The following is a 24,227-nucleotide window of genomic DNA, read 5'->3' as shown; positions in this document are numbered from 1 at the left end:
ACCTATCCTTTTTGCACAATATATTTCCCTTTTTCCTGACAATTGAGTCACTGACAATAACTAGCTCTTGTGGAACCAGCACATTCTGCCTTGAACATCACTGCTGTTTTTACCTGATGCACAGGAGTGAGCCCTGGCTCTGAGTTGGGCAGCTTAGAGCTTGATGGGCCTACATTTTAATTCCTTCGAGGGCATCTACCCTACTGCTCAAACTCTCAGACGCTTAGTTGGCACCTAATTTCTTCACACTCTCTGCACCTAGCACACAAACATCCTCCTTGGCTAGATAATGTCCTGTTCCAGAAGGGTCCACAAACAATTGCCAATTCAGTCCTCCCCCAAGCTACAGCACTCGTGGTACTTTGTGTCCGTTGCTCTGCTGCTCTAGTCTGGGGCATGATTTTCGTTTAAATACAATTTAATTGATTAACAATGAAAGATTAATAAATTTAATTTACTAATTGACAATACTACACTAAGCTAACAGATTCATAAATGCAGTGCTATGTATTATGCTATGTAGTTTTATGTTATACTTTACGTCATCAAGTTCTCAAGAGATATACGTTACACTAAATTGTAACAATCGAATATACTATATCAATGCCGCCAAGTTTCGAATGGTACAAAGGCTAAGAATATTAAGTAGTAACTTACAAAATCTCTACCTAAATTCAAAATAAACTAATTAGCATGACTAGGACTATAAAGCTACTTATAGAATATGATTTAATATGATAATAAGATCAATAAATTGCAAACATTTTTCAAAATGTCTGATTCCTGGAGATGAAAATTCTTTGGCTAGGACGTGGATAATCTTGTCCTCGATCTCATTATTCTCCATCTTCAGCCCAAACAGTGGATTCCTGTTATTTGGGCCACCGGTTAATCGGGGCAGCAGTTTATTTGGGACAAATCTTAACAAACAGAACCCAATCAAGAAAATAGCCAGGGTTTACTTCGCTTAATTGGGACAAAATGCCGTTTAATCGGGGCAGGAGACTGCGGCACTGGAGATTACCTTACGATTGTTTCCGACCGTACCATGTAGTTTGGTCGGATTTCTGGAGGTCACAACCATAAAACAATAAAAACAATTAGCAGTCACCTGTTTATTGGGCTTTTCTGTTAGTGCAATCTATCATAAACAGATAGTAAACTCGATCTTATTGAATTTGCGATAATACTGACAGCTGGAATTCTGTGGATTATTATGGTAAAATGTGTTTACACTTCCATGGAATCTTCAATCATATAAAAAAATTAATTTTCAGATCTTCTCTTCATTCCTATTTTTAAAGCTTTGTAACTTGTTACTCCGTTCTCACTTGCGCATATTGTGTTACTTGCAATTTGTGTGTGCCATGTTCTTTGTTATTGATTGCTTATCTTTTTACTGTTTTAAATTTTAACCCGCACCAACAAATGACAGTGAACAGAAATGTCAACTAGTTTACAGTACGTATTAATTATTCCGATTATCACGTATTTTCTTCCGAATTTCACGTATCATTAATTTTTTTAATTTGTAAGGTAATAAAGGGTAAATTTGTGCTTAATATCTCTTTACTTTTATATATAGCCTGTGGATAATATTCCTCCTATTTTCGCTAATTAGAATCGCTGTTTAATTGAATTAAAATTCAATTCACGAACGTTATCACAATGACCGGAGCTTACTACACATCGCATAGTGAATGGTACTTTACTATGGGAGTTTGTCGTAACGTGATTTGATTGTACAGTGAACTAATTGTAAAAGTGGGGGTACATTGTATTTTTAACTATTTACGTGAAACTTTGGATAATTGGGGCAGCCGCTTAATTGGGCCAAAATGCACTTGTCCCGATGTGTCCCAAATAACCGGAATCGACTGTATTACGAAAAAAATGTCAAGACAACAAATAATCTAAACCCAAACTTAAACAAGATAAACACAAGTCTGTTTTAATTGAAATACCCAGCATATAAACCAACGAAACTTTAGTTAGACACGAAAACAATGCAAGGGGCTGATGAATTACCAATAGCTTGCTTATTTATCTTTTTAAAATAAAACAGGGGGAGGGGGGGGAAAGAGAGAGAATTTATCTTGGATATATTTCACCACTGAATATAAAAATACAAATGTTTTATAAAGAATTACCTTACTGCATTGTCAAATTTATTTCAATACCTACCTCTGCCAAAATCCTGATCAATGAAATCTGTATTGTAGTAGGTAGATTTCTTTTTACCCCAAGCTTTAACATTAGGAAGTGCTGGAAGAAAGAATATTAAATATATATAAAACATATGGTGCAAATATTTAGCATTATGGAAATTCAAAACGCAATAATCACTTATGTATATCACAAGTGAAATTTAATTTTTTTCTTTTGAGCATTTCTAACAAAAATATATATACATTCGAACTTGGTTATATGAGCATCAAGGGACCGATAAAATTTCCTCGTCATAACCATTGCTCACTATATCCGTGATGAGTTAAACTACCTCCTATATTTTTTTTTAATTCTCAATAACGATAAAAAGATAGATTCAAAAAACAAAAGAAATATTAGAGAGAAAAAAAAATAATACAATATTAGTATATACAGTACCTACATATTATTTGTATTAATATGCTTCTAGTCAGTTTTTAAATTGATCCAGCCAACCGTTGTTACATACAAAACCATTGCGTCCAAATTGAGCCTTCAAGATCAAACCATCTATTGAAAATCCTGCACTTCTTTGTGTAAAGTGTGTTTAGGGTCTCACAGCACCAGGGGTTTCCCCCATCTCTGTGTAATTTTCATTGAGAGTGTGAGACAGTACTGTCAAGGCCAGAGGTTTTTAAAATGTGTGGGCTGTGTATATGTGTATACTATTGTTCTTCTGGCCATTTAGCAGTTGGACCCCTTTTGGGATACACCGTTTCCACACTTTACCCCGTGGAGGCAGGCGAGGTACCCAGTAGATTTATATTTACTATGGCAGGATCTGCAACATAGTTTCGTGAGATTTAAGTGGCTAGGGGGAGGGTTTAAGCAATGGAAATAGAAATGGCCAAAAGGTTTATGCAGACACGATTTAGATTTGAACATTATTAGATTTTGATACATACCAGTGTATGCCCCCTGTGTGGGCATACACTGGCATGTTAGGCAGAATGGGGGGTTCTGCAGGCTGTGGAAGAAAGAAGTAAGGGGATGATAGAGAAGATGACCCGAGATGGTCAGTGAGGCAGGCTCATGCCCGCCAGGGAAGATAGCGACACGCAAGGGAATGTGGTTTGGATTGCCAATATGGCCAACAGCAGGGCTGTGCTAGGTCTTTGTCATTTGTGATCTTCCTAGGTTCAGATGTAGTGAACCATTGAAACAATGCTTCTTTGGCATTTGTAACTTTGCACTTTCTAATTCTTTCCCCCCCCCTCTTCGGTTATGTTCTTTTCCAGTGCTGATATGTAAACATATGGCAAAGCTGCAGATCCTGGGTACTAGTCCATATTTCAACAAATGGACAGGAACAAAGCAGTGATTGGCAGGTGCCACTCACTGCTTTCCCTGTCCACTGTCCTCCTAGGTTGATATGCCTAGGGTGTTTATCCCCCCCACCTGGGTTGTTTTTAAATCACAAACTCGTTTTCCGATTTTAAAACAGCCAGTAGGGGGGAATAAACACCCTACCTAAGCTAAACACTCCCTATCTCGATGACACAAACAATCAGAAAGAAAACGTCTTCACAATAATCACCCAATCACAGAACACGACTATACAACCACTTCATTTTACGACCATGCCCACTGCCTGGAGACAAGTGGTATCCAAATAATGGAGTTTAGCCAAAAATTTATTCTTCCACAATGTCATTACTGTTGAAGAGGACAAAGAAACTTTTTACACACTTCTACATTTTTTGCACCACATTCTAACTCACAAATAATTTTGACCTTTTCGCAAATCGAGAGACATTTTCTTTTGTTAGCATGAACATAGAAATATGTTCATGTTCCTGAAGGAAGGGTTCGTTTCTAATTGATTTTATTTTAAATGACAGTAAAGTGATCTGCATACAAAGTTCTTAGAAGTACTGGACAAAATTCTTAGTCATCATAAAAGCTAAGTTGCCCTTTTCATTTTCATCTATTCCAAGAATTGGATTTTTACCGACCAACAGAGCAATTAAGAATGTTTGCACAGTTACCAAAATTTGTTCGGTATATCCGTGTAGTACACTCATTATAACAGTCAGCGATTGCATAGGAAAACGTATAAATTAAAATCATTATGGCTTTTTGCTTATTATAGCTGTGATCTCGTTATTTCCATGCTCATTATAATCAAGTTGAACTGTAGTTTGCATTTATAAGAGAGATTTCCACTTAAAAAAATGAAAGAATATGAAAAGAGCTAAATCTTTTCATTTCACAATGAAGAGATGTAGCTCTTCATTAGTGATCCATACAAAAATGGATAACTAATTAAGAGCTGTCAGTGACATATGAATTTTGGCAAAAGAAACAAAAACAATTATTCTATTACATAAAATGATTGTTAGATCACATTGAGTGTTGTATACAAATATGATAAAATTTCATGGTCAGTTATAATATATTCCTAAAGATATATTCATTCCTAATATATCCTAATATTCCCATGTATATTCCTAAAGAATATACATAGATACAAATTTTGTATATTCCTAAAGTGAGAAACTGCAGGTTCTGTAAATTAAGCATTAAATGGGGAAGAACCAAACCAAGGCATTTTAAAGCTTTGAAAGAGGCAAGGAAATTAAATCTCTTTATCAAGTGACACAAATAAGAGTATATGAATTTCAGATACACAAAAATAGTTGAAGACTAGGTATAAGGAAGATTTTGTTTAGTCAAAGGTTACTTAAGTATTAGAAAAAATCCTCACCCACATATCAAGCAGCCATGCTTACGTAAATTTAAAGAACTAGACAGACCTGAATTAAACAGGTGAAAATAGGTACCATTTGAAAAGAATTTTTTTAAGGTTAATACTACACAAACCAAGCTCCTTTGCGTCATTGTTCATGTACTAATATCATTATTAGCATAAAAGGATTATTCTCTTACATAACAGCAGTAATAACATTACTAATGATACTAAGCAGATATCTACTAAAAGTGAATAAACATTTTTCATCAATATTCATACAGAAAAAAAGCTGTGTTGTTTGCTTTCACAGTGTTAAACATCACATATTAAAACCATTTGCGAACATTTATTATTAATGGAAACTGCTGCACAAATATGAATAGAATTGCATTAGTGTGATGACAGGAATTGGCAATGTAATTCTTAAAACATCAATGTTAAGGTATATTAAGGTATAAAAGTTCATTGAAGAGGTTCAAAGACAGAAAACACTTGGTGAAATGGCAAGAGTGCCCACATGAGGAAAGACTTCAAATATGCAGACTAGAGAGCTTGGTAGTTAGATATCTTAGAGGAGATCTGATTGAAGTCTATAAGAATGGGGAACTGAATGAATATGAAATTTTCATAGGTTGAAATAATACGAGATCAAGGGGCCATAAATTAAAATTACAAGTTTTTTTTTAGAATGGATCGTAGAAAGTTTTCTTTTAGCCAGACATTTGTTAATTTCTATGTTAAATCCATGGGTGGTTGAGCTTGATATTACATAAAATGGGAAAATTCAAAGTTCAGCTGAGTTAGCACTTACATGAGGAGGGAAACCCATAGATAGGGTTTCACTCCCTTTCCTCTCTTTCTTTTGGCTGGTGCAGAATAGACCTGGGGTTTCACTGCATCACACAATTCATACAAATACTAGTAACCACTGTCTGCATTCCTTCACAAAAAGAGTCCATTTCCATCTTTATTAATGAGGAAAGAATTTATATTAAAAGATGGTTCCATTAATGCTCATTAAATGAATTCAGTACTATCCAACAACATAACAGATACAGTACTGAGATTCCTTAACAAGCATTTCAGTAATCAGGTAATACCAAACTAATATTCTAATCGGTGTAGATACAGATGGTTGATGGCCAACGACCTTATCTTTAATCCTTTTATTTGTTATCAGGATTCAGAAAGGTTAATGCTGAATTAATAGTACATGGTTCAAGGGTTAAAAAGAACTTCAAACTGGCATAGAAGGTATTGCTGAACAGACACTGGCTGCAGTAGTGTATGAATGCTGTTCATAACATTCATACACTACTGCATAGCTCACATTCCATATGCAATGTTACATTGATTTTTTTTTTTTTTTTTTGATTTGGTAGTTGTTGGCGCATCGGCGTCTGTGGCCATATTGCACCTCCCAAGGTTTTTGTAGTACTTTGATCCAAGCCCGAGGCGGGAATCGAACCCGCGACCTTTGGGTTGCCGGGCAGGTACTTTACCCACTCGGCTAGCCCGGTCGGCCCATGTTACATTGAATATCTCAGATTGTTTGTGAAAATGTGGATTACTCATAGCATTATTGAAATCAGTAAATGCAATAGTTCAAAATTCCCATTTTTTTTTATACAGGTGGGGATTTTTTCAATGATAAGTCAAAATTTTTGTAATACTGTTAGTCCAGAAGGTCAAAGAATGCCATTAAGCCTTTTCTTAGTTCAAAGGATTATGAAGGATCACTTACTCATAAACACTTGTGGCAGTCACGGAAAACTGTAAAAAAAAAATTCAGTACAGCTGGGGATGTCCTTAATGAAAAAGTATTTTGATATGAATAAAAATCCTCACATTCTAACTTTTTTTGGCATCACACATTCAACATTTTCTATTTATAATTTTATGAAATAAATTCCACAAAAATAATTATAATTAAATTAGTTTAAACAGATTAATAAATATACCATTCTCTTCATGATCTTCTAAATCACTGGCCATTTCATCCTTTTTCAGAAAATTTTGAAATCCATCATCACAGCTGTCAACAGAATCATCTCCCTTATCAGTCAAAGGTAGCACCTCCTATAAAATAATGGATCATAAAATAATAGACAGAGAGAAGTGTGTGTGTGTGTGTGTGTGTGTGTGTGTGTGTGTGTGTGTGTGTGTGTGTGTGTTTTGAGTTGGCTTTGCCTTAGCAACACCTACCTAATACCTCCTGAAGCCACCTTTTGCCTGTAATACAACCTGTAAATATTTTCTTCATCATACTTCACAAGGTGTTGTAGGATGTCCTGTAGTAGTGCTAGACATGCATTGCGCAACGTATCCAGTGATGCCCATACAATGTCAGGTGGATGGCCGTAACAAATAAATGTCCATTTCCAGTAGGTCCCAAACATGTTCAACTGTGCTGAAATCGGAAGTGGGGAAGATGGAGACTTCGTTATCAAGTTCCAAAAACCACTTAGCAACCAGTCGGGTCTTGTAGCATGCCATGTTTTCTTGTTGTTAGATGCCATAGTTGTCTGGATACACAATCATCGTGAAGGGGCATACTTTCATTCCCACCGCACCACTGATTAAGAGAAATCAGAGGACCCAAGGCATGTCATGAAAACAGTCTCCAAACCATAACACCAATGCCTCCAGCCTGCCAAACACCAATACTGCATCCAGGTGCCAGGACCTGGTGTTGCTTTCTCCAAATGAAGGTAAGCCCATCAGCATGATAAGGGTTGAAAACGAAATTCATCGGTGGTCCAGTATTGGTGTTGACATGTCCATCCAAGGCACAGTTCCTTGTATTATGGGCCCAGCCCTAATGTTATTAGTGGTGTCCCCCTGAACCCTGGGAGACACCACTAATAACATTAGCCCATGTAGAGCAGTATGCATTGATTACCACTCTGTCTTTTATCCATTGTAGCAACTTGCCCTTAATGCCATACAGCTCCAATTTTTACATCTTCCATGTGCAGCAGTATCAAAAGCTTTCCTGAAATCCAAGTATATGATATCAAAATTATTTTTTACATCCAGTTCCTTAGTTTGATTTGATTTGATTTGATTTTTAATGGCGCATTGGCAGCTAATCCAGTTCCTTAGTATCCAATCAAATTGGTCAGACAAGACTTCTCCTTAACAAACCCCTGTTGTATCTAAATTATTACTACAGTCTTATCTAAATGACCCTTTAATGCTTTTTTAACCAATGACTCCATTATTTTCACCAGAATAGAAGTAAAACTAACATGTCTGCAATTACTCGTGTCAACCTTTGATCCCTTTTGTGAATTGGAGATACATTTGAATATCTCCAGTCCAAGGGAACCTTCCCCTGAGAATGCTCTCATAATTATGGCTAAGGGTTTGCTTACTTCCTTTGCTGCCTCCTTTAATATAACTGAATAGATCCCATCCACCCCATGTGCCTTTCGTCTGTTTAACTTAAACAATTTCCCTCCACTTTGCTCTCAGTTATGACAAAGTAATTTAGCTCCCTGCTAGTTTAATAAGCTTCTGTCCTCGACCTCTCTACAGAATTCCTCATATATGAATTTAGATGAAAAAATATTCATTCTGTTTGTCAGCTATCTGAGCAGGATCATCAACAGTAGCAGCATTGATATGAAGTGAAGCAATCTGATTCATCCCCTTCCTTCTAGAATTTATATAAGTGTTTGATGTTTTTCTTTGCATCCTTTGCTAATGATTTCCCAAGTCTCATTAGTTCAGCTGACATCTATTTAAGCCTAAACCATAAACAGTAGTAGCTTCAAAGATTAATTCCTTGAATGCTTCACATTTAGAATTTACTACTGGTAACATCATCAGTTGGTCCCACTGTTTTTAAGTAAATCCCACATCAGTACACTGTGATCACTTCCACCTAGTGATTCCTTTATCTGCAAATTCTTAATGCATGAATAATCACTGCTAATAATCAGATCAAGAGTATTACTCCCTCTGGTCGCCTCTAGAACATGCTGTTGTAGAAAAACAACCATCCAGTAAATCCACAAAAGTCATGCTAGTGTGCGAGTGACCAACAGAAAAGTTCCAGTCAATACCTGGTAAGTTAAAATCCCCTATTATAAGACATTCTGATTTACTGGCCCAATCTATTTCTCTGTATAGTTGTTCATCGTACTCATCAGAGTCATTAGGCCTATAACACACTGCTACCCTCATTTTTGCTTTCCCAGTGCTTATTTCACACCAATCTGACTCAACATTGCACTGCCCACCAATGTCAATTGGATGCACTGCCTTAGATTTTATGTGTTTCTAACTAACAGCATTTTGTACACATTGTACTACTCAAATTTCATTCTGCATTCCTTATATCTGTGTGACACCACGTCTCTGATATCCCAACAATATCCGCCTTTGATGTCTTGACCAGCACTTCAAATTCATCAAATTTATTTACTATACTCCTAGCATTGGTGTACATACACCTGTTCTAACTCTTAGTTACCCTACCACAGCCCATGTACTTATTTGTTTCATGATGACTCCCAGCAGTTCGTGAAATCCCAAGCAACTTGGTTTCTTTCAACTGGAATGAGCAGGCTGCTGCTCATTCCAATAGAAGCAGTGCAAGTGTGCAAGCAGTGCATATCTGTGTGTGGCTACTGTTAATCTATTAGTCTGTGAATTTCCCCCCCCCCCCCAAGCGAGCAGTTGTCCAACCCAAACACTGCCTCAATACCATCAGCAAATATTCTTGCACCCTTTCTATTTAAGTGTATTCCATCCCTGTAGAAGCATTCTCTCCTGTTCATAAACACAGTCAATGCTGGGAAAAATTCTACCCCATGAGCTATGTGCCTATTTGTGATTATAACAACTTCAAATACAGCCAATATAACTGATAGTCCCATGTGCACTATCACACTTGTAATCTCCCCCCCCCCCCAAACTGCTTCTCAGGACAGGATACTGCATGTCCTAATAGAAGCAAGGAAAGAATCAATTACACCTCTCCTCATATGGCAGTCATTATACTATTAGTGCATGCTTGAAAATTAGAAAATTCTCTGGGTGTGGGAAGAAAAAATTAGTTTGCACTCCCCCAACCCACATTATAGCAATTTTCTTTCTCAATAGCATCAGCATGTATTTTTGCAACTCTTCTATTTAAGTGTACTTCATCTCTATTAACATATTCCCTTCTGTTAGCATACATAGACCATGCTAAGAAAACTCTACTCCGTGAGCACCGCAAAGTCCCTCCAGAGCTAAATTCACTGATAATGCTCTATCATGATTTGCTTTCTATGATGCTTGTTTTTGTTATTTGTTATTTTGGTTTTTCAGGAGCATTAGCAACTAAGGCCATATTGCTCTGGCAATATGCGGTGGTCATTCCCTGAACTTTCCGCATCCTCCGTATTTGGTGGTCACGGGCTCGAACCCTGGCTCCTGCCCACCTGGCTATGGAGGCGCCTTCCTATGATGCCTTGACAAAATTACAGACACTTTCAAATTCAGCACTAACTCTGCTTTTCTCAACATCTCCTCCCCATATCATTTAATTAAAGCCTCTGATTGCCCATGTTTAACAAAGGTGTACAACAATACCTCCTTATGTGCATGTAAATAAAATGATAACTTTTGTTTTGTAATACAAGGTGGTATCAAAAAGTTCGTACCTGACCTAGATAAAACATCAGTAGGAAGATGGCATTTTTAGTATAAATTTTCTACATATTCAATAACTAACATGTGAAATTTCATTCCCATAGGTGATTTCTCAGATTCTGGGCTCCAACTCTTGGTGGAGCCCGGAATCTGAGAAAGGACGCTATGGTTGACAAAGTAGAGTATCGAGCAGTAATCAAGCTCCTGCATTTAAAGGGCAAAAAAGCTCAGGAATTGATGAAGAAATTAAAGCTGTGTATGGGCAGAATTGTCCATCCTATAATTCTGTAAAAATGTGGAAATGGGAGTTCCAGTGCAGTTGTACAAGTGTGTTTGACAAGCCAAGAGAAGGAAGGCCATCAACCAGACAGTGAGACAGTTGCAAAGGTTGAGCAGCTGGTGCTAAGTGACAGACATGTGACAATTCATTTCATTGCAAATGCAGTGGGATTAGTTATGAGTCTGCCCCCACCATTTTACATGACCATCTGCACGTCTAAGGTCTCTGCATAATGGGTTCCAAGATTGCTGATGCCTCTGTAGAAGCAATGTCGAATGCACTGTTCTCGCCAACTGTCAGATTTGTGTAATGCAGACATTGAGAAATTTTTTGATCGGTTGGTGACAAATGCTGGATGTACCAGTATGATCCAGAGACTAAAGATATGTCAAAGCAATGGAAGCACACCTGCTCCTCACCTCCCAAAAAAAAGGCAAAGACCACTCCATCTGCAAAGAAGGTGATGTTGTCCTGTTTTGGGACAGATAGAAAAGGGGTAATCCTGACAGATTACCTTGTGGTTCCACACTTACCGAAGAATACTACAGAAATCTTTTGAAAAAGTAACATAATGCTTGGAAGATGTAAAGGTGCGGAATGTTAACCAACAGTGTCCATCTTCTGTCAGGCAATGCACCGGCTCACATGGCCGTTGCCACTACCAATTTTGTTGCTCAGTGCAGCTTCCAACTATAGCAGCACCCACCTTATCCTCCTGACCTAGCACCATCAGACTTCTTGTTTCAAGAAATGATTCATCTCAGGAAGTCATCAATGAAGTGGAATCATGGTTTCAGGCAAAAAAGTGCAGACTTCTATGACCAAGGCATTAAACAACTGATCCATAGATGGGAGAAATGTGTTACTAGACATGGAGAGTACAAAGAAAAGGATTAAAGTTCCTGTGAAGTTTCACCTTTCTGGGGCAATTATTTCTAGGTAAGGGTACGAACTTTTTGTTATTTCCTCGTAACACTAACTTTTGATCTGGTTAACCTGGCCAAGTCCCTTCATGCATAAAGAATTACAACATTAACAGCAGAAATTGCAAAGATTAAGAATAGAGCATCTTGGCTGATTAAGCAATGCAAACATAACAGGAGTTAAATTTTCAGAAAATGTGTGGATTTTCCAAAACTTAGCAGGTGTTTTCTTATAATAACAGTCCCTATGAAAAGAGTTTCTTCACCAAATTTTTAATTTTTGTAAAAACAAAACTTTCGTTTTTACATTTTGACTTGACTACACAACATTATGGTAAAATTACTGTCAAAATCAAATCACAATTTAAAAAACTCATTATTTTTATTTATTTATGTTATACAAAAATACCCTGTATACCTATGTATAACTGGATTCAATTTCAGCTTTGGAAAGTCAAAATCAGACAAATGAGGCTAAAAGGTGCAAATCATCTGCTCAGATTTCCCAAGCTACTTTGGTGCTGCCACCTAAGTCATCAAGAAAAGATGCAAAAGTTTTGAATATCCATATTTTTTAAGTATTGGACTGGCATCAGTGAGATTGCTGTCATTAAATACATTAGAGAATGGGAGTTCATTATTCAACTGTGCATTATATCCCTATGCATTCAAGGATAGTCACAAACATAGATTGAAGTTTTCCATAACTGCAGTCAGTGTTTTTGCAGAGATAGCCTCCAACAGCAGCTCTGATTTCCCTTTCAGTTCTTCATATGTTATGTGAATTATTCATGTGAACCAGTCACAAACTTTTTCCGCCCTGGACCCTTTTTCATTCTTAGCTTTTCTGCCGCATCTCAAAATTAAGATATATATATATATATATACAGTTTTTAATTATTATTATTACTGTTGTTTCTCTTATATTTCTCCCTGATTGGGGGTTCCATCTCTGATGAGTATTGCTAACAAGTATACAGGGTGATTGTTATGTCTGGTGTTACTGTTGGTCGAGGAACTCTGACTATCCTACACGTGTTCAGGATTGCGACTTTCTGTAGTTCCTTGTTAAGTGTTCTCTGGGAGCCCTATTGCTGCTAGGCTGTTATGTAGTGTCTTTGGCACCATACCGGTGGTTGACACGATGATTGGGAATGGTCCTTACTTGTTGCATATGCCACATCTCTTAGACCTCATCTCAGGTTCGTGTACTTCCTGATTTTTTCTTCATGGGTTTTCTGGAGGTTGCCAGTGTCGGGCACTTCTATGTCAATTAGATAGGTAGCCTTTTCCTTCTTGTCCACAAGGGTTATGTCTGGTCTGTTGTGTAGGATTGTCTTATCCGTTATTATTGCAAGGTCCCAGTACAGCATATGGGTTAAGGTCTCTAGTACTGCCTGGAGTTCGGATTTGTAGTACATACAATTTCTTTGATAAACTGGTATTTCCTCACTAGCTTCTGATGTATTATCCTGGCTACCTGGTCATGTTTACGAGTGTAATCAGTCTGAGTGATAACCTTGCATCCCACAGTGATGCGTTGAGTGGTTTCTGAGGCCAGATGGCATCGTTGGTCGACATGTGTCATCTGACACTCCAGGCTCCTTGGCGATGTATTTTCTATAGTTTCCGGTGTTGTTTACCTGGTCTTGGACAGAAAGACCAGGTAAACAACACCGCAACACCGTAAAATTGCACTGGAAGCAATTTTATCTATGTGATCTTGATGGAGGTCATTGTAGTGTCTACCAAAGAGTGTCTTATTGCCATTATTTCTAGTTTCGTTGTGCCATCTGGGTTGGAGGGGACTCCTCACTTAGGTTGAGTGGGGTATACCGATTGACTGTCTTCCTTATGGCCAGATAGAGTGCTGCTGTGTGTTTCTGGAAGTAATCCTTCAGGTAAGCTATCGTGGTTTTCTGTTGCTCTATGAGGTCTATCAATCCCCTCCCAACCCCCTTTCCGAGCTATTGTTAGTCTCTCCATGGCTGACTTCAGGTGGCTCTTAGTCATTATTGTCCTTGTCTTCCTCATGATATCTTCCAGTTCAGTGTTAGTCCACTCTATTACCCCAAAGGAGTATGTTAGCACTGTGGCTGCATAGGTGGGTGAGGGTGTACAGGTTCTTCCTTCCTTCTTTGAGGTTATATCCACACTTGATGCTGTTGAGCATGGTGGATAGTGCATTAAGTGCCAGACAGAACCACAGTGGGCTCAGGGCATCTCCCTAAAAGATTCCTCTCCTGATGAGGGATTGGTCTGGTTGTGACGTTCGTGACCTTAATGGTGGTACTCCATTTTGCCATCGTTGCTCCTAGGAAGTCTGTCACTATCAGATTGACTTTGTAGATCTTCAGCATCTCTATTAGCCAGCTACAAGACATGGAGTCGAAGGCCTTGCAGTAATCGATATAGGCTGTGTACAGGTTGCAGTGCTTCTTGTATGCTTGCTCTGTAACTGCAGCATCTGTAATTAATTTCTTCTTGTATCCTTTACTCATCCACTTGCATCCTTTCTGCTGTTCAGCCAGTGGCCTGATATCTTCTTGGTTATGCAGTTCGTCAGGATCTTGTACATTATTGGGAGCAGGTGATTGGGCTGTATTTTGCAGGGTTTTGTTTATCTTTCAGATATGTGATTCCTTGAGTGAGAAACTTCTGGATTGTCTCTGGGCGTCTTATCATTTGGGTGAACTGCTCTGTTAGGTGCCTATGTGTGCAAGTGATCTTCTTGTACCAGTAGCTGTGGAGGTTATCTATTTCTGGAGTTCACCAGTTAATGGAGTTATTGATTGACTGTTTTACTTCTTCCTCTCGAATCTTCCACTCTCTCATCTCTCGTACTACCTTGGTTTTCTTCTATTCTAGTTCTATCCAGGGGGCTGAGCTGTTATGTCTTACTTCTCTGCTCCATATGTTGTCCCAAGAAATCCTCACTCGCCTTCTGCTCGGGTGGTCCGTTCCCTTCTTTCCCATCTTCTCCGAGACTCCTGTAGAGGACTCTTTGATCCTAATCGAAAATTTGGTTATTTCTTTTCCTCTGGGAGCTCTCTTTGTAACAGCATAGTCTCTCACTGAGTGTGAGGAGGTTCTGCTTCAGTGTGTCCAAGTGTTCTCCTATCTTCTGATTTTTGGTCTCGTGTTTACTGTGGACACTGTCTCTCTTGAGAATGCTCTTCACTTTTCCAATCAATTTCTTATTCCTATTGCCCCATTGGTACTGAGTCAATTGGCCTATCTTGACTCTTAATTCTTCTATTTTCTGCTGAAGTCTTCTTTCCCAAGCCGGTGTTTCCTTCCGTTTTCATTTCTTCTGCTGTTGATCTCTCGTTTCTCTTCCATCAATCCTAGTGGCTGCTATGGCAGCACAGTATACGCCTGTGTGGATGGTCTCCAGTGTTGCACTATTGTTGTTGTTGAGGTAATGAGTGTATTATTTGCTGACTGAGGTGGTCTGTGACTCTCCACAAGGTTCTATTAGGCCTCTGCTTCGGTATCATATACGTCTTTGTGGGGTCCATTCCTTCGAATTCTGCTAGGGCCTTCTTCTACTTGTCTTCTATTCTAGATATCATGACGTAGTCTCTTTCCACTTCAGCTGCTCTGGGTTGTATTTCTTCCTGCTCTTCCTCCTCTGGTTCAGTAGCAGTATGCTCTTCCTCCTCTGGTTTCGTAGTAGTACAATCTTCCTCCGTATTGACCATATTTTTCTTTGTTCTTTGTAGATGACCGTTCATGTCCTGCTTGATTTTTTCAAGAGTGCAAGAGCTATCAGGTTCTTCGTGATGTGGTCCTTCTCTGGTCCACTATTTGCTATTCAGCGACCTGAATATCCGAGAATCGTTCCAACCACTTGGTATGTAGTCTCGACCTGTACTTTGTCATATCGGTCTCTAGCTTGGTTAATTCATAGTATGCATGATATAGGTATTTATTTTTATGCTCCACTTTATGCATTGCCGTTTTCTTCCTTCCTGGGTGGTCACTAGCACATTTGAGCAGGAAGCACTTCCAGTTGGTGGGGCTGAATGATCTTGCCCTGCTCTTATTATTACTATTATTATTAATAGTAGCAGCAGCCGTAGTAGTGATACAAAAAATATGATGCAATAAAGCAAAATGTCCATAACCTCCAATAATGTCTAGTTCTTCCTTGAATTTATTCAAACCCACTTCCACAAAAAACAAAAGATAGAAGTTTGTTCCAACAATCCGTCAGCTGCTGACTGAAGGCAAACCTATGCACATCTATCCTACAACCATCCTCCTTCAATCTGAATTATGCCCATGATGTATGTTGTCTGAGCAAGAGGAAAGAATGCCAGCATCACTGGGCTTGCTCAATCCATTCAAAGCCTTAAACACCTCAATCAGACACCTCACAAGTGCCTAGGCTGCAGTCACTGCAATTTGCAGAGCTAAAGCCTTTCTTGGTAAGACCACCCTTTCATTCCCTTTACCAATCTCACTGCTCTTTTCTGCATCCATTCCAGCAGTTCTACATCCTTTCTAAAATGAGGCCTTCAGACCTGTATGCAGGACCTTCAATGAGGACTCAAAATGTGACCTAACCATTGCCTTGTACAATGGGATAATCACCTCCTTATTCCAGATAGCAAAGTTCCTGTATGTCTTTGACAAAACCCTATGAGCTGTCCTGGAAGCCTATCTACACAATTACCCACAAGGTCTTTTCTACTACCCTGAGTGTAGGTAGTACCACACAGTTGGTACTTTACTCTGGGTTTACTGCTACTCATATGCAGTACCTTGCATTTGTCAACGTTAAACTTCAACTGCCATTTCTCAGTGCATTGACCCTATTTTCCTAGATCTTGTTGCAGTAGCTCACCCTGATTACTGTTATTAACCACTCTGCAAATCTTTTTTCTTATCTGCAAACTTAGACAAAGCCTGATATACCTTCATCAATATCATTAATAAATAGAGAAAACAATAATAGGCCCAGCACCAAACCATGAGGGACTCCACTAATAACATTTCTCCATCAAAAACCACCGTCTCCTTCCACTTAACCATCCCTTTATTCAAAGCAGTAACTTATCCTAATACCACCCTGATTCAATTTGAACAGCAGGCTTTTATGTGCAACAGTATCAAAAGCATTCCTGAAATCAAAGTATACGATATTAAAATTATTTTTTGCATTCAGCTCCTTTGTTACTGTATCACATCATCCAATGAAATTGGTCAGACAAGGTTGTCCCTTAACAAATCCATAATGTGACTTCAGTATAATTTCATTCCTGTCTAGATGTTCCTGAATTACTTCTTTAACCAAGGACTCCCATTATTATTTTCACTGGAACAGAAGTTGGGTTAACAGGTCTGCAATTACTCATATCAGCTTTTGAATCCCCTTTGTGAATTGTTCTCAAAATTAAAAAAAAATTGATCAAAAAACAAAAATATTTCTATTCCACCTTCAAAATTTACCCTTCCACATTCCAAATACACAGATTTAAGAAATAAAATTAAAAACCTATTGACATGTCTGATTGTATGCAGTCTGCTCAATACATAATCACTTCTATTTCAACTTCCAGAAATGCTAGAGAAAAAAGGTCTCTAACAAGTTCTCACATAATTAGTGTAACAGGCAAACTTCAATCATTTTTTGTTATGTAACAGTGTATATAACAAGTAGCGTCAACCTTCTCATCCCCCCCCCTTTCTGCAGACCACAGTTTGCATGCACTGCTATAGACATTGTTCTTCAAGAATTCACAGATGAAATAATCTCAGAGATTCAAATAAGTGAGTATGGCAGGTGAGACCATCTAATCCAATATCACCCACATATTAATTAGAAATGACCATATCATTAAAGTTCCTGAAGGAACATTTTAATGATAAGTTCATAAGAGCTGCATTCAGCATATATGCTCTTGTCCCTTCTTTGCTAACCACAAAATTGTTAATCTTTTTTTGGACATTTTCTATAACAAAATTACCAAATTTGAAAAAAATCTTTCCACATGTTGCTCAGTGGTGTAATCCATCTTGCTTACAAAATTTTCCCACTAGGGTGCATTACTAACCACTGGAAAAACTTCCCAGGTCTGACATATTTCACGATACCAAATTCACCTACGCCAGACCAAATATCAAAAACTATAGGTATTTTAAAATAGTTGCAACTTTTCTTGATGACCAACTTTTCTTGGGAACACAGATAAAAGATGGGAGCATAAAAATGCTCCCATTTTTAATATATGACATATGGTTTTATGAATATTTCCTTTTTTTTGTGCCCACACAAAAAAGGAAATATTCATAAAACTAAAATTGAGATAACAAATGAAGAGTTCACAAGTGTAAACAACAGTTTCCTAACTGCTATTTTAATTTACTTACTTCTTCAGACTCTGAATCTTCTATATGGAGATTATTTTCATCTTCCAATAATATCTGAAAGAAAAAGTTTTATAAACTTAAATAAACAATTTCTCTTACCAAAATTTTGTAGTAGGCAGGAATAAAATCTTTGGGAAATAACGTCTTGTAATTCTTTGCATTAATAAGTACAAAAGAATGAGGGAAGGGGCAATGTACATAAACTGTTACATAAGACAAAATTAAAATTTGAAAATTATCAGCATCAATTACAGTAACATAAAATCCGAATTACTTTATGCAAAACTGTTAATTTCATTTGTGGTTCATTTTTATTTCATTTTTCACATGCTGCTTTAAGGAGTAAAAGTGTTTGTGATTTTAATGCTTGTAGACATTTGATAATCAAGTTCTGGAACTACATTTATTGCATAGAATTACATCCTCTATAAAAATATAGTGGCTTCATCACTTTTCTCGTGGGTTCAAGTTCTGCATAAACAAGAGGAATTTCTAAAAGGCCTTACAATGTTGCTAGGTTATCTAGAAATTATTTCTAACAGGGCACGTCCCCTTGTGACTGCAGTTTATCTATCTGCCAATAGGTTCTTCCAACAGAATAATGCAGCATATCACAAGGACAGAATTGTATAAAACTGGTTCCAGAGACATCAGAGTAAATTCAGTCTACTGTGGTGGCCTCCTCATTATGATATCTTAATCCAACTGAGAATCTGTGGGATGAAGTTGAAAGAGCTTTTTGGAATAAAGATCAGAACCATCCAATTTGCAACAATTGGTGGAAGCAAGTGAATGTAACACGAACTAGGATCCTTGTGGCACACCTCTGATGACTCAATGTGCCTATGACATGACAAAGCCAAGCTTTTCTAATGGCTAAAGTGGAGATTGACTTACTATTAACCATAAAGGGTCACCACTTCATATCTAATAAAGTAATTGCTCAGTATACAAGGAAGGATTTTCTAAAGAGAAGTAATACAACAGATAGAAGAATTATTTTTAAAGTTTGGAGCTGAGTGATGAATGTTGACTAGCTGGTGAACATGTTTGGATTGATTTAGAAAAAAAAAGACAAGGACTTACAAATCACAATTCATAAGAACATTGTCCACTAATTATGTAAAGAAAAAGCATAAAACAAAAACATCTGTGATAGTAAGTGGAGTGAGAGAGGATCATTAATCAAGTTCCTGCTGTCTTTTAGACAGCCTTCAGGAATTTAAGAGATGTTCTGAAGTACCTAAAGTTAAGAAAATGTTTGTAAGGGTATGTTCTCAGCTTGTAAATCAAATTTGAAAGTCAAAAATTTTTGTTCTTCTTGAAATAAAATGCTCATAAATTAGGAAACCTTGTGTAATTTTGTCTATAAATCTGAGTAAAAGTGAGCAGGGGAAAAACAGACTTCTTTGGCAAAAAATAAAACACTGCTGAGCTTAAACTATTCCAACACTTTATGCACCACAATAATTTTTTTTTTTATGAAACCCCAAACGAGAGGCATTAGAACCTATAGTACTTAGTACATTAAACACCATGATACATGTATTATTTATCATGGCTTATAATGTGATGGAATAGTTTATTTCTTGTTGGATATCACCTGCAAAGAAAACATCACATTCAAAGATATGATTAAAGCCTAACTACATTATCTTCTCACCATATATGATACTATCACTATATAATACTGGGAAATCAGAATTAGAGGAATCAGTATTGTTTAAGCAGAACAGGGTTTGTTCAAAGTGTAAGGTGAAATGTAGTATATAATGTCATATAACCTGCTCATATCATATTAGAGATGATACTATTATCAACAGAATTCCTGAGGTATTTTAAGCAAATAGCATTAAAAAAGCAAATTCACTATTGTGACAGCTGCAGGTACCTCATTAGCTCTCAATTAGCAAATGCATTCAGCTCTAGGAATAGGGTATTAAATCTAAGTGGTGTATGGAAGAAAAACTTGCAATTCAACACACAGCAAAAGTTGCATACCTTACACCTGATCCAGGACGGCATTTTTCCTATGACCCAAAAGGCAGCCTCAATTAGCAGATTCAACTTTGTGATAATTTGAAAGATATTAGCACCTTAGACTCACCTGGGTGCAGCAGTGTTGTCACTAATGTGAGCATAAGCCCAAGCCTCAATGACCAACATTTGACTGCTGCTATTGGAAGGGCCAAAGCATCCTCAAAGACAGAAATTAAACTAAGAAATACATATAATTTTCAAACTATTTTTTTTTTTTTTTATTTGTTTAATTTTTCCAATTGAAATTTGCTTGTTAAATCTGAACCTCAGTTTCTTAGAAAATCATCCTCAAAATTTTTGGTACCAAGAAGTCTCCAGATGCCAAGTGAAGAAATAATGGCATTTCTCCACTTCCTCTTAAAATAAATGTCCCAGAGTTAATGTCCCTCCGTAGCCGGGTGGTCAGAAGCGGGAGTGCAGTAGCACACGCTCTTTGAGTAGACCGAGGTTCAAGCCCCTGACTGCTGAATACGGTCGATCTGCCAACCCGCACTGGACCAGCGTGGCAGATTATGGTCCATTTCCCTCAGCATGAATTGTTGAGGAGGCTTCCATCCTGCAGTGGGTTGATAATGGCTGCACTTTATGGCTGCACTTTACCTTTTTAATGTCCCAGTGGTTTTGCATTGCCCTTTTTATATACTGTATTCCCTAATTTCACTGGTGTTTTTCCTTCTGCATGAAAATTGGCCCATACCAACCAGCTCCTAGACATATTTCTCTCTTCCAATTACTCTCATATTGGGTTTACCTTACCTCTTTCCAGATAATTAAAGAGTTAAGAAATAAGATAACGGAGAAATACATCAACTTCCAACTCTCAGACTACCTTGAAACCTTCTATTTGATTATCAACACACAATATGGATTCTGCCAGGACCACTTCAGAGGTGATATCTCAGACTATATTACTCATCTGTGGTCAAATTATAATTTGAAGAAACTGCAGGGCTTTTTGTTTTATTTTTAATATTAGAACCTATAGTACTTAATAATGTGCATGGGTTGAAGACTGAGAAGATGAGAAGAAAATACTTGTTGACATTAGACTTGAATTTCTATAGAGTGTAACTTTTAGGAAATATGTATAAAGGAAAGTTGTTCCAGAAAACAAAAATTGAAGGAATAAATAAGGAAGAAAAAAAGTTGGCTCTGTGAGTTATAAGTTGTACAAAGGATACTAGGAAAGTTTTGCAATATGACGCAACAATGAATCACAGGAAGCTGCTTGTTGCTGCATGTTGAGACATGTTCATACGTGCATAGTAGCCGCCGCGCCAAGTCGATGGGCTCAGTTATTCATTAGTAGTGAGAGTGTAAAGTGCTTGTGATGGCATCGTGGTCACGAAATGAGATAAGGACAGTTTTGCGGTATAATTTCGTGCGTGGTTTAACCTAGACCAGTGCTTAGAAGAAATGACTCTTGCACTAGATGATGATTGTCCACATCGTACAACGATATTCAGGTGGTATAGAGAATTCCAAAGGGGAAATTTCACTCTGGAGGATTCTGAGAGGCCGGGAAGGCCACGAACGTCAGTTACAGAGGAAAACGTTACTGCTGTGAGGAAAATGCTTGACGAAAACAGGCGAGTGACCTACCAACAGATAGAGGATACTTTGGGCCTAAATGCACCAGCAATTCGTTCGATTCTGCAAGATCATTTGCACGTGAAGAAACTTTGTTCTCTCTGGGTGCCGCATCAACTGACTGAAGAGCAGATGACACGACGTGTGACTTGGTGCCGGGAGATGTTAAAAAAGTTTGATAAGGGACAATCTCGGTATGTGAACAACATCGTGACAGGTGACGAGACTTGGCTGTACTATTACGATCTGCCGACCAAGGCTCAAAACAAAGTTTGGGTCTTTGATGATGACGACACACCCGTAATTGTCAGAAAATCCCGATCTGTAAAGAAGAAAATGATAGCTGTATTTTTCAAATCGAGTGGAATTGTGGAACGTGTCGTTTTGGACACGCAGAAGACAGTCACAGCTAAGTGGTATACTGAACAATGCCTGCCTAAAGTCATTGGATCTATGAAGAACCTGCGGCCAAAGTCAAGAATGGACACCTGGTACCTCCATCACGATAATGCTGCAGCTCACCGCGCCAAAGCCTGCACCGAATATTTGACCACGACAGCACTGAAACTTCTCGAGCACTCTCCCTACAGTCCAGACCTTGCTCCCTGCGACTTTTCACTGTTCCCGCATGTGAAAATGAAGCTAAAAGGGAGGCGGTTTTCCAGTGATGAGGACCTTCTACGGGCTTGGGACAACGAGTGTGCTTTACTCCCTAGTGAAACTTGGCAGAACTGGTTAAAAGATTGGTTTCGGAGGATGGAGAGGTGTATTGAATGTAGAGGAAATTACTTTGAAAAAATTAAATAAACAAAGCTGTATTGCAAAACTTTCCTAGTACCCTTTGTATATAGGCCATATGGAATGAAGATAACCAAACTAGGTTAACTTGATTACAAATTTGTATGAACACTAATACTTATATGAAAAACACCAATAATCGGTAACAATCTACAATTAAATGTATATATATATATATATATATAAAATGTATATACAGGGTGATTCACTACCAGTGCGACAAACTTGCAGGAGGTGTAGAGGGCACAAAGACGAATCGGAATCACATAGCATTGCAGGGTCCGAAATGCCTTCGTCATGCGGGAGGTCGCGTAAGCAAAGAAAAAGAACAGAAATAGCAACTCGTTAGTGTAACAGAAATCATTTTAATGAGAAGTTTTACATAGGCAAAAAGCCATGCTACAGAAGGTGTTTGAAGGTTCAACCAGAAGCAGTCACACAGGCTTTACAGCACTGCTGCATGGAATCCCTAACGTTTTGGAAGATTCCTGGCGTGTCTCGAATCTCCCCGGCAGCTACAGAGATGCGAGCGACGAGGTCTTCAACTGAATCAACGGGGGTCTCATACACCAATGTCTTCATTTGACCCCAGCAGAGAAGTCCAAGCATGATAGGTCCAGCGATCTAGCAGGCCAATGAACCGGACCACCATGGCCTATCCAATGCTGTCCAAATGTGGACAGCATTGGATAGGTCGTGGTGTTGGCGGACGTCATTGGTGTAATGTGGGGGGGAGCCCCATCATGCTGGAACCACATTGAGCGGCGCAACGACTGAAGAACATGTGCTTCTTCAATAAGTCTGGGCAGGACTTGCTGTAGAAAGATCAAGTATGCCCTACCGCCCAGATGAGGGGGCAGAAGGTACGGTCCAATGAGATGGTCTCCAACAATGCCGACCCAAACATTGACAGAGAAATGGCATTGAGTTGCACGTGTTCGCGTACCATGGGTGTTCTCCAAAGCCCATAAATGGGCATTATGTTGATTGAAGGTTCCCTCTCTTGTGAAACTTGCCTCATCCGTGAACAATACGGATGCAGCAAATGCGCTGTCTGCCGCACTCTGTTAAAGAAACCAAGTAGCAAAAGTCCTCCGGGGTGGATAATCCACAGGCTCCAATGATTGGACGCGTTGCAGATGGTGTGAACTCATTTGGTTTGTTAACAGTATCCTCCATACAGTGGATTGGGAAATACCAATCGTTGGCCTATCGCTTGAGTACTTGTAGGTTGGTTGGTTTAATGGAAGTTTATTGGCACAAGGGCAACTAAGGCCAAATTGTGCCTGTCACAGCAATTCGGCAAGTGATATATATATATTTTATTATTTTTTTTTTATTTTATTTTTTTCCAGTCATATGTCAGATAAGTTCATATAAATGAATTTGTTTTAAAAAATTAAATAAATCGGATAAATTTGCGTCATCATTGAGAATATGGTTCATCTCTAATGAATTGTTTTGAGTTAAAACTGATTTAAAATTTGTTAGTCGAACAGCATGATTGTAGGGACACTCGAGGAGAATGTGTTTCACTGTAAGTAGGGCAAAACAATGACGACAGTGAGGAGGTTCATCCCCTGTCAACAAATGGAGGTGGGTCAGATGGGAATGGCCAATGCGTGTCCTTGCAAGGACAACCTCTTCTCGTCTGTTTAATCGGAAACTAGTA

General features: G+C 38.3%; 1 protein-coding gene across 1 annotated transcript in view; it reads right to left on the bottom strand.

Moving 5' to 3' along the window:
• Window positions 1-24,227, bottom strand: part of Sas10 (UTP3 small subunit processome component Sas10) — a 234,556-nt gene that overhangs the window by 127,199 nt on the left and 83,130 nt on the right. Inside the window, exons 3-5 of the mRNA XM_090383933.1 lie at window positions 18,128-18,181; window positions 6,862-6,979; window positions 2,185-2,265 (exon numbers count right to left, since the gene is read on the bottom strand). Coding sequence (XP_090240059.1) covers window positions 2,185-2,265; window positions 6,862-6,979; window positions 18,128-18,181 — 253 coding nt within the window. The remainder of the gene's footprint in view (window positions 1-2,184; window positions 2,266-6,861; window positions 6,980-18,127; window positions 18,182-24,227) is intronic.

The sequence above is a fragment of the Mastigoproctus giganteus genome, chromosome 10 (genome assembly GCF_048544385.1).
Source record: "Mastigoproctus giganteus isolate SK-2022 chromosome 10, ASM4854438v1, whole genome shotgun sequence".
Lineage (NCBI taxonomy): Eukaryota > Metazoa > Arthropoda > Arachnida > Uropygi > Thelyphonidae > Mastigoproctus > Mastigoproctus giganteus.
The sequence above is the reverse complement of the archived record's forward strand: the minus strand, read 5'-3'. Positions and strand labels throughout refer to the sequence as shown.